Here is an 11,739-nt window from a genome sequence, read left to right as displayed (position 1 = left end):
GTGTAGTCGCGTCGGGTAAGATTTTCAACATACATTGATATTATCGTCCGTCATAGTTTGGAGCAATGGTCCAAGTTTGTAAAAAACATGCAATTACTTGAGCAAATGGTCCATCTCTATGGCAACAGGTCTTTCTCACATTCCCGCTGAAAGAACAGAGCAATTCTCCATGCTTCCATTAACAGCCTAAAACTGTTACTAGCTATAGACACCAAATCCTAACGGTTACAAACACTTTACTGTAACGTAAAGAAAGCAATGTTTACATAAGAGATACACCCCTAATTGCGTCAATGTCAGGTCTGCAAGTTCATTAGTTCAGAACATACCAATGTAAAGAAGACCAAAAATACAGCTTACAAAGATCACTTAGATTTTTCTTATCAAGCCATCAGTATACGTATGAAAAATTGCACAAAACAAGCACGTGTACATTACTAAAACTGGATGTAAACTGATGGCATTAACAAACGCAACTATCAGACAACAAAAACGTACGCCCACATTACCAATTGCAACTTGCTTCAATGTATCGCAATAACAACTGCTTTCTGAATCCATTTCTGCCACTAGAAGAGTACGAGAAAAGAGATGAAAAAGATATTGCATAAGCAGAAGGCGACGGAAGTCATTGCAGAGCTTATTTGTGTTTCGTTAGTTGGTTTCATCGTTTCAGTGGTTAGGTCTGTCTGGGTGGTAACATCTACTTCATCACCAAGGTAGGTCAGTTGAACGCCATAGTGATCAGATAAAGGCCAGGATCCGACAGCAGATTCACTGTCCCAAATTCGCTTAAAGTTAAACGTGTTAGTTAATATTGATACAAGAACTATTTGTACCTAAACTTATTATTCTATTAGGATAACAAGATAAAAATTAATCAAACCAAAAATATAAATTATTAAAATTATACGTACTCAAAACCCAAATTTGGAAAATATACAAAATTGCAGAGTAAATGAGTAAAGAAGAGTAGAGAAGAAAATACACAAGCAAAATGTGGTAACTGTCATAAATTTAAGATAAATAGGCATAGAGCCTTGTAACAAAACCTCAGTAATACGTAAACGTAAATACAAACAAGGATTAGATGATATGAATGGTGTGTGTGTGTGTGTGTGTGTGTGTGTGTGTGTGTGTGTGTGTGTGTTTGTGTGTGATTGTGTGTGTGTTTGTGTGTGTGTGTGTGTGTGTGTGTGTGTGTGTGTGTGTGTGTGTGTGTGTGTGTGTACGTGTGTTGAAAAAACAGTATTGTTTACAACTCACCTGCACATTAGAAACTTTTGTTCTACTTCCATTTCGTACATAGATATGATCAAGAATCGTTGAGTCAGATGATCCAGTACGATTGTTAAGACCGTTTTCTCCGCAGGACGTACACAATCTAACGTCATCGACATATGGTGATATATATCCTGAATTGATAACTTTCCAATAATTTGATTCGTACTGCCCAGACAAATTCCTATTGGCCAAAACACTAAAAACAGCTGGTCCTTGATTGAAGTCTCCTAATAGAATCGAATGTTTATCTGATGTGGCAGGATATGTCTGTAGGAGTTGCATTGTTTCATTTCCTTGAAGCTCTTCAAAGTTATTGAACTGTGGGGGACCAACTACACATGTAACATACACAATTTTAAGTACTCTGCAACAAAAATTACGTTTGTTCAAAAATTGTAGAAATTGTATTCTGTCGTGCATATACTCCCAGGCGCTCGCACCCACGCACGCACGTAGACGGTAATATTTGCCCTTACTCGCACGTTTATATTAAACAGTTTGATAGATCATATTTTCCTCAAAATCATCTCGATACAAACAGTGTTTCCATCTTTTATAATACTGGTGTTGAATGGATGTATTTGGAGGGTACGTATGCTAATTATCATCAGAAGCTATGCAACACCTAATACAGAAGCTGAACTAAGTAATTAACCCAATATTACAACACCCTCTGTATTACTGTGGTTTCACGTTTAGTACAATATTTGTTTGGCTACTTTTAATTTAACCAAACTTATGATAGTATTGTATTGGGTAATTAGCCTAATTATGCTATGTTGTCCAATATTTCTTTATATAAATAAACTATGTCACATAATCTATAAGTCACATAATCTATAACTAATCCATATTAAACAGTAAAGACAAATCATTCAAAATTTATCAATTTTTATATTAAATCATTAAAATGTAGGAATTGTATAGAAGAGACTATAGACACACAATTGTGGTACACTGTCAACTCAAGTAACTTTTTCAATTAATATGTTACACGTTATTCACTGTAATTGATTTTTCTATTTGTGTGTGTAAAAACTTTCGTACTTTTAATTAGTAGAATCTTATTTACGGTAATAACGTCTAAAAAATAGAATAATTCATCACAATGTTATGTACGTATATGTATTGCTATCTTCATACCATAATATGGTAAACCAAATTGAGTACTGAGATGTGTACAAGTAACAGTGCCCAATTCTTCAATCTATCAAAACAAAACAGTGCCTACAACATTTCAATTCAACCAAAATATTTATTCATACGTCTGCTGCTAGGTATCCCCTCGAAATGATCTCGACGACACCCGGATGATACCTGCGCACCACTGTATTACTCAACGGAATTTTGCTCAACAGTAGCAACCCGTGATTGTCCGAATATGTCTCATCCGACGGAAAAGCGCATTCTTTCATGAGTACCATGGTTATGTCTGTAACACAAGATTATTGCTCGTTAATAAAATCAATGAAAAACACAAAATCCTAATACTTGAGGATGGCTGAAGATTTTGGTTAGTTATACAATTAACGCACTCCTGGCCAAACGAAGACACATCAGAATAGCACGTTGTGAATGCACAAGCCACAAAGCTTAGGAATCCTTGATCCAATGCAGTGTTGCAGTTAACAGTTAGACACCCAAGGAATGCAGCGCCCAATGCGCTTTGTGAACAAGGAGGATTAGAAGGATTCTGACGGTCTCCTGAACTGGCGCGGTAGTGGTAGGGAAATTGATGACGAGTAGCGTCGACCAAATCTGTTATATCTTTGTCTCTCCAAGATATTTGTTACTGACATACACACGGAGAAACTAGCAGACAAACAAATAAAAACAAGGACACAATGACAAAGAAACAAACAGACAGACAGTATGCAAGAAAAGTAGCAAAGAATTCTTTGTGACCGCCCTCTCACTGTCTCTGAACGGTTGACTACAGTTAATTAACCTCATTGTCAAGTATGCAATTGTAGTAATTATTAATTAGCAAGAAATGTTAATTATCTGTTACTCAAAATTGGAAATTGTGAAGCAGCAAATTCTTCTGGAAGACGAGGATGCAGGGTTAGTAGGAAGAAGCATCAGCTTCATTCAAATTACAGAACTGCGCAGGAAAATGTAGCATCTTTCATATAGCAATCGCGCTTTCTTATCTTTCCTAGTACGCCTTGGCAGGAATGCATGCAGCAGATGCATACTGGAGTCTGCTAGACCAGGTGTGGGTCTAGCTGCTGCTGCTGCTGCTGCTGCTGTGTGTGTGTGTGTGTGTGTATGTGTGTGTGTGTGTGTGTGTGCGTGTGTGTGTGTGTGTGTGTGTGTGTGTGTGTGTGTGTGTGTGTGTGTGTGTGTGTGTGTGTGTGTGTGTGTGTGTGTGTGTGTGTGTGTGTGTGTGTGTGTGTGTGTGTGTGTGTGTGTGTGTGTGTGTGTGTGTAGAAAGACAATAGAAACACTCCATTCATGTCTATACACTATTGTAATTCAAGCCGCAGTACGTCACGCATAAATTACATATGGCATGCAAACTGACGACTGCGGTAGCAGAAATGAACGAACTGTCTGTGTATCAAACGATTAATTTCTCATCACGAAATCGGCAAGCGAGTTACTATACTACTTCTGTGTAGTACGTACACAGTGCACTACAAATCATGTGGTCAGTCAGCCCTACCAGATCTGGGCGTGTACAGTCAACTATGTATTTTGTGCAATGTGATTAGAGTTTGCGCGTAAACTGACTAGAGTTCGTGTACAGCTTACATGAGTCTTCAATGCGTTTCTTCTCTCTTGGTAGAATGGAACATGGTCTGATGGCGTCAGACCAGTGTTGAAAGTGACCAACGTGAAGTTCCTAGCAGATTGAGAAACAGTTGCTGTCCCCGCTAACACCAGGACGGCACACCAGAACATGATTGAGAGATCGCAAATAATTAAAACACGTAGAACGATTTCCTGTCGAGTGTGTGCAACTAGAGAAGTGTGATCTGCACACGCATGTACTGTAATAGCTTGTAAGTATGTGTGTCTAGATGTAAAACGTCAGTATGTACGGTTAGGTATGTAAAATTTGCTTAGTGAAGTCATCCTAGCTCAAACGCAATCTGTAATGAGTAAACAATCCATATACTCTAGTAGATGATCACTGAGCAATACGGGTGAGGCTAAAGATAGACGATAAGATGCAAAATATAATCACGTGATGAGATATGATTACATACACAACACAAGGTTTAGTGCCCATGTATTCATTATATCATGAAGCATCATGCAGAGCCGTATGTATATATGTATGTATGTATGTATGTATGTATGTATGTATGTATGTATATATATATATATATATATATATATATATATATATATATATATGGATTGCACTAAATTTCCAGATCAGAGAGCGCACGAACAGCAACACTACAAAGTCCTTGTAGTTTCAGTTGTCTTGATTAAAATTACCACATGCTATACTTCAGGCATCTCTCACCTGGAGTCTTACCCCACAGGTGTATCTAAACTATCAGACTCTAAGAGTAATATTCTTGATATCAAATCAGTCTTACAGAATGTCCTAATGTCTTACAAACAGTACCATATCTTACACTCTGGCAAGTTAACAGCAAATGGAAACGGCGTGTGTGTGTGTGTGTGTGTGTGTGTGCGCACGCACGTGCGTGTGTGTGTCTTAATGAAACCAAATAGACATACTCATGAATAGAATTAATAGAATTCAACTTGTTAGAATTTATACACTATTACAGACTACAATATAGACATTACTATCGGTCATCAGAGTTACTTGCATGTCGCCTTCTCTTCTTTCGTCTTGATGTCTCACTATCGGACTCCGACTCGTGCTTATGCTTGTGTTTCCTGCTCGACTTCTTTTCCTTTTTGTCTTTCTTTTTCTTGTGCTTGTGTTTCTTTTCATTCTTCAAGTGGGAGCCACTACATTTCATCTCACTCTGATGATCACTCAGGTTATCGTTAGAACCGATCTTTGCCTTTGGAGAATCCCTACCTCCTTCCTGTACAAACACAATAAATTACTACTATTGCTAGGTACTGGTGCAGCAAGCACCACTGAGCTCAGGCATTACACATCAGGTTTGAAGGTATGTAGGACTCACTTGGAAAACTGATATCCCACGCTTTTGTGCCTCGGCGTCGACTGTTACATCAACCATAGCCGCTCGAGAACTAAAAACAAAAAATGAATAAATAATCAACCCTGAGACAATGAGGTTGGTGCACAACCTTGTAAATCCCATTCCTTCCACTCTGTCAACCCACTTTCCGTCTCGTTCAATCGAGCCTCTCTTGCACATCTCAGCGATCTCCTACAATCAAACGTTCAAAATGAAATTAGATCACAATACCGTTGATATACCAACACAATAGTCGAATATACTGACCGATTTTGAAAGAGCACCTGAAGGAATGAAGGCAGCTGACTTCTTGTGACCTCTGTACAGCCGACCATACATGCAATGTAAAATACCTTATTAATGTGTAAACAGTTTCAGGTCTCACAGTGCAATTGCCATGGCATCCGCTTCTCTCTGCTTGACAACTTCAAGTTCCTAGTCAAAATAGTATCCCTGATCAAATGTTCTTAAGTGAAAATGTAACAAAATCAGCAAGGCAGTCATATATTTCTACTACATAATATTATCTAGTTACAACAAAACTGTAAAATGTTGGATGCATGTCAACATACAGTAGCATTGCCTTTAGTCTTCAGAACAACAAGCAAAAATCTAACTTACATGATGAAATGATAAGATCTAAAATATTCATGTAATAATATGTCTCACTATACGGTATTTGCGCGTAATAACGCCCTGAACGTATAGAAAATATGTACTTTTTTCCGGGCGATATTTTGGTCCTAGGCATACATACATGGTCGCAAAATGTTGTCGTTTGGCAAGTCATCATCTAAATACTTGAAGACAGAAATACTACAAATGCTTGCAATTATCCATTTGCCAAGACCAAAAGTACTGGTATCCGACAGTATCAGCATATATGCAGAAACTAAACACTATATGTATACACATGCAAACCAGAGTGATTGGCCTAAAGCCCGTCAAAAGCATCAGGGTTGGTAAATGCAACAAAGACATGAGTCTTTCACTCAACAATGACACCAGCTTATCAAACGCACACAGGCGGAGAGGAATGATCTGCAGACCCCAATTTGTTTTGTCTGTGCATGCATATCCTGGGCTTATACTTGGGCGGGATGGGCATATAGTTGGGCATGGGTGTTTTATTGCGCTGAATGTTTTGACCTATCAGATATGGATGATATTTCAGTATGGGCGTTATTATGGGCAAATACGGTATACAGGAAACAAATATTCAAACAAGAAAGCAAAAACAATGACCGACCACTGATATCTTGCTGCCATCAATTTTTTAGTTACCAATCAATGTGCTCTTATTATCTACACCTATAAGGTCTGTAACTGCTATTGTCTATGTACAGAATACCCACAACAAGAAGACTATTCGGCTGTACCTCCCTAAAGAAGAATACAGGGAAGCGTTGATGTGGATGAGAGCAAAGCCTGACACCAATCAGTGCTTAAATTACAGCCGCATAGTCGCCGAGGACAGAGTGTCAATCCGAAATAGTCAATTCATACTGTACCTATGGTTTGGAACAGATGCAACTCCGTACACGAGTACAAAAGGCTTGATGCCAGCCATGATTAAAGTAGCAAAGGTTGACAAAAATGACTCAGAATCAGCTAATTATCCACGGATAACTACTATCAGCAGCTGTCAGGATGGTAATTCTAATGAAACTACCAAAATAAAGAAGGGACCATAAACAAAAATAAGGAGAAGGGCACCTTTGTATTTTCTGGTAAAGTTGTGGTGAATTTCAAATTTGGTATTGTGTTCAAATACAGTAAAGCTACTAAATGAAACCACATGACACTAAATAAACCACTCAGTACTACTATGTAAAATAAACTACCCAATCTGCCCGTATACAGAAATATATCTACTAAATATTGTGTATGGTCTAAAAGAAATTGACACAACTAAGTCCGCGGTCACACTACATTCACATTACGCTTACATTAGACGTTACACTTCCATTTGATCAGCCACACTCTCCTAATCATAATCTAGACGACAATGTTGTGCAAATGTTGATGAGAATGCAAATGGCAGGGGCATGGGAGATTCGACATTTCCATTGTTTCCACATTACCACGCATGTAGAAGGAAGTTACAACACTGCAGCAAGTCCATATCGCTCATTCGCTTCTTGGATTGAATCTTTGCGACTGCAAACAACAACTATGACAGATCAAAGCGAGTGAAAGCAAAAGCAGAACGTTCAGTGGCCCGAGAAAGCCAAACGAAAACTCATTGAGGTCTGGGCGGATGTTCTCCACCGCTACAGTGGAGCGATAATATTTTCCTCAACAGCGTAGGACAATATGTGTATATTTCAGAAACCATAGCAAGCATACGACAGCAATGCTTTACCTTCTTGCCAATAAATCCGACTTTTGCGAAAACTAACAAGGTTGTTGTCAGCAACAAACACAGCCTGGTCACTCTGAAGCACAAAGAAGACCGCTCACAGAAGCGCTTTTATCCACTGGCGTGGCGCCATTGTGAAATCTAGAAGATCCAATATGCTAGGTGTGACCTAGCATTGACGTTAGTATTAGCATATGGAAATGTAAATGGCAATGTAAAGCTAATGTAAATGTAGTGTGACCACACCTTAATCAATTCAACACTAATCGACATCCAATTCAGTTTGTATCCTGTCACGTGGGTTTACCAGACCTGATTGGTCCCAGGGTTCAAAAAATTGGTCCAACTAGTTGTTGTCATTTGACGAGTTTCCAAAAATTTTAGGTCAACATTTTAATCTAGGATGTCATGTTGATATCAATCATGGGTATTTAGTGGTATGCCACCATTTTGTATGGCTTTCTAAAAATCAGGGCAGTGCAAGCATACAGTGCAGTATTCCCACAATGGCATGCAACCGAAACTATCCAACACACACATTACTGCAGAGGTAATGGATAGGACATGTTACATTTTAGAGAATTAGACGTCTTCAGGAAGGCAAGAGAGACAAAAGTGATAGCTAATTGAATTAGTGATTGAACACATACACCTCCCTTTGTCAAAACAAAGTGGGGTTTCAACCAGACTTCCACATATCACATTGCGGAAGTTGTCCGTTTCTTGCTACTAAAATCATATCTACCTATTTCGATCTACAGGATTTACCATTGTCTCCACTTCCTCACCTGCTTCCTGGTAACAAACTTCATGCTTTTACTTTGTCGGAATCCTGAGATGGCTCTTGCACTCCCAGTTTCATTATCCGGAATATGAGTAGTACGCTGCTGGTATAGTACTACTTGTACATGTCCCAATGTGAGCATCAAAGCGGCACATGTTTCAGTACAGTACAGCTATCCCCCTGCATACCGAGAAAGCCATTACAAACTAACCTTGGTCTGCTCTAGTCGTCATATGACAACCTAGACTACAACGTTAGTTGTCAGTTGTAAAATTTAACTCGTCAAATGGCCACTTGACATCCTATTTTTCAAGCCTTGGGTCCATACAGTGGGTACAAACCGTTTGAACCCTGATACCCTACCTGTATGCTGATACCCAACAGCTATCAAGGGAATGAGTATACCCTACTGTTGCTATGACCAACAACACAACACAGCTACTAAACAGCCAACTCACTTAGACTGGATCCATCTAGTTAGTTACAGAATGGTTACCGACAAACAAGTAAGAAGTACGATTTACGTCACAGATCAAAATGAATGGTAATTCAAACCAACGAATGGCCTTGCATGATACAAATCACTTATTGTATGGGTGAATCTCTGATATCCTTGTTATTCCACCTCTCGCAGCCAATAGCATCGATAATTACCTTGGCTTGGCCTAAGTAATTATCTTGTTTTCAGCTGCCACTCTCCTGGTGGTGGGTGGAAGTAACAATAATATCCTCGACATGTCCATATGCTAACTAGTAATTATTCTCTCATTAGACTCTATAGTATAAACTTTGTAATGAATGACTAAAATTTGATGTAAAAAGGATCTTACTGCTTGCCTGCGACTTAATCCACCAGATTTGTCCTTCACATACCTGAAATTACAAAGGAAGTCAGCTCTACTTGATGATATGATATAAGATAAAAAGTACATCCATATGTGAGGCACATCATCTAATTAATGGTGCATGCCACACAAAAATTCAATTTCCATTGGTTGAAGAAACCTTCATGTTTTAGTAAAATAGCTCTTACAGATTTGTTTTTTTTAGATAATAATAGGAATTCCAAGGCAGCCTGATGCAGGTTGTTGTCGCATTAAAGCAGTCAACTAGTCTTCACATATGTGACTATTTCACATATGTGACTATTTAGGTCCTGTATTTAGAAGTATGTAGCCGTTGCAGGTGTAACCACAATCATGACACATGGAGACATACGTCAATGCACAAGTGGTCTGGTAGCCTCGAACTTTCAGACCAGAGAACACACGGAGCATGCAAATTCTAGCCTTGAATTTCGGAAATAGCCTTCTAAGCCAATCAGCTCCTTACAACTGGAATGTCGATTGTAAATTCTGATTGGTTTAGCAATAATTGGTTATGCTAAGTGCACTAACGTTGATTGTGCTCGTGTGAAATCCTCGTGGGCGGCGAATTGCACACCAGAGCCATGATAAAGACTCTGGCGCACGCACACATCTTACTTTTAGTTTCAGCTTCAGTTCTTAGATATTTTTAAGCTTGCGGCGACAAGACATGCACAGGAGTGTCGCTAGACCATCACCTTTGACAACTGGTCAAGCGGTAGTCTCGCCAGTCGAGCAGTTAGACTAGCTAGCGGTCTGCCAAAGAATCAAAGAGTCGTCGTTTTATGCTGTCCACCAAGATATCGCTGCAAACATGGCAGACGTCTCTTCTTTGTTCGTGAGATCTCATGACATTCATAAATGATACGTTGATCTAGGTAAAATGATCCTATGCTGTTAGACTACTATTGAGCATCGCTTTTGATAAGTACTTCCAAAATCATTTTAGTATCGTTTTGGTCCAGACTAGACTTCGCGGGCTGTCTGGTCTGGAAGTTCGAGGCTAGTGGCCTGGTTGTCTGAGATGATGTCTGGACCTCCAAAGATATGAGTTTTGTAATCTGTACAACTTCACTAATCCAAACAGAGCTTGACACGGAGCTGTTTGGATCAGTGAGATTGCAATGTAATACTAAATTGACATCAAACAGTTAAAAAGATGTAGGAATCTGTGATTTCACAGAGATCATAGCTTGTCCTGACCAATACCAGCTGTCAAGGTGTAAAGAAAAAGAACAAGTTCTTGTACTGTAAAATGGAACATCCAAAAAAACTATTTGTTTCTGTTCTGCTAATATTTAGTATCTATTGAAAGGTTGGTGTATATATTATCCTGGGAACACACACACACACACACACACACACACACATACACACACACACACACACACACACACACACACACACACACACACACACACACACACACACACACACACACACACACACACACACACACACACACACACACACACACACACACACACACACACACACACACACACACACACACACACACACACACACACACACACACACACACACACACACACACACACACACACACACACACACACACACACACACACACACACACACACACACACACACACACACACACACACACACACACACACACACACAAGACCACTCAACTCTTATGATTTCGTTGTGAGACTCACGATTTACAGGTATGTCTTACGATTTATGGCTAATTTTCATGATTGCCAGTCCTTTCTCCCGACCAGCCTACCACCAAACACTCTGACAGTCCTTTTGCACAGACTCGTTTATTAGCTCCGTCTTTCTGGACATATCGGATTCTTTGAGCTAGCAGGGTTGTCTCCAGTATATAAGAGGCATGGCGCTCAGCCATGCTTTAGCGTCCACTTGGTACAGGCCCTTCATGCTATACCACATGAGCAGGCAGTGATAAGCTATGAAGACAATGGACTTGTATTTGTATTTTGAAAAGTGGGAAGTTGTTTGAGGCTAATGAGTAGTTCCTGGGATGCTTGGTTTGAAGATAAGTCCAATTAGGACAAAGACTGCCATATGGTATGAACTAAATTGTAATACAAGTACTCAAAGATAAACAGTGGTGGTCAGCACTGCCCACTATTAATTAAGGTCAGTATCTGATGCAAAGTTCTACAGATATCTGGCTCTTCCTATCCTACTATCCTTCCTATCCTCTTAGGTTCTCAGCTTCTTGAGATCTGGAAAATTTCCACTGGCTATAAGACTTTCATGTGGTCAAGGACAGTGAACTAAGACAGAGAGAAACTTTCTTTACAAATA

At 39.3% G+C, this 11,739-nt stretch overlaps 2 protein-coding genes across 2 annotated transcripts; both read right to left on the bottom strand.

The window, feature by feature from the left end:
• Positions 1 to 361: 361 nt before the first annotated feature.
• Positions 362 to 2,708, bottom strand: LOC134192831 (uncharacterized). The gene is made up of 4 exons (XM_062661590.1): positions 2,550 to 2,708; positions 2,428 to 2,491; positions 1,267 to 1,616; positions 362 to 791 (listed from the first exon to the last, which is right to left on the bottom strand). The coding sequence occupies exons 1-4, from the start codon at positions 2,706 to 2,708 to the stop codon at positions 570 to 572; spliced, it is 795 nt and encodes a 264-aa protein (XP_062517574.1). The 3' UTR covers positions 362 to 569.
• A 2,285-nt stretch (positions 2,709 to 4,993) lies between these two features.
• LOC134193199 (multiple myeloma tumor-associated protein 2-like) lies at positions 4,994 to 9,440 on the bottom strand. Its single transcript, XM_062662009.1, has 6 exons — positions 9,403 to 9,440; positions 5,812 to 5,861; positions 5,694 to 5,745; positions 5,536 to 5,618; positions 5,409 to 5,478; positions 4,994 to 5,306 (listed from the first exon to the last, which is right to left on the bottom strand). Exons 2-6 carry the CDS (start codon positions 5,823 to 5,825, stop codon positions 5,058 to 5,060), a joined length of 468 nt encoding a protein of 155 aa, XP_062517993.1. The 5' UTR covers positions 5,826 to 5,861; positions 9,403 to 9,440; the 3' UTR covers positions 4,994 to 5,057.
• Positions 9,441 to 11,739: the final 2,299 nt, after the last annotated feature.

Source organism: Corticium candelabrum, chromosome 17 (assembly GCF_963422355.1).
Source record: "Corticium candelabrum chromosome 17, ooCorCand1.1, whole genome shotgun sequence".
NCBI lineage: Eukaryota > Metazoa > Porifera > Homoscleromorpha > Homosclerophorida > Plakinidae > Corticium > Corticium candelabrum.
This window is presented reverse-complemented; position numbering and strand designations above follow the sequence as displayed.

Excerpts from the sequence above, each read along its gene's own strand:
- LOC134192831 (XM_062661590.1), bottom strand. The coding sequence starts at position 2,708 with ATGGTACTCATGAAAGAATGCGCTTTTCCGTCGGATGAGACATATTCG. Across the intron at positions 2,492-2,549 it reads GGGGATACCTAGCAGCAGAC|ATTGAAGAATTGGGCACTGT; the intron begins GTATGAATAAAT and ends TTGTTTTGATAG. Across the intron at positions 1,617-2,427 it reads ATTTGGTTTACCATATTATG|TTGGTCCCCCACAGTTCAAT; the intron begins GTATGAAGATAG and ends TTACATGTGTAG.
- LOC134193199 (XM_062662009.1), bottom strand. Across the intron at positions 5,619-5,693 it reads CAGGTGCTCTTTCAAAATCG|GAGATCGCTGAGATGTGCAA; the intron begins GTCAGTATATTC and ends GTTTGATTGTAG. Across the intron at positions 5,479-5,535 it reads GAAGGAATGGGATTTACAAG|TTCTCGAGCGGCTATGGTTG; the intron begins GTTGTGCACCAA and ends TTTTGTTTTTAG.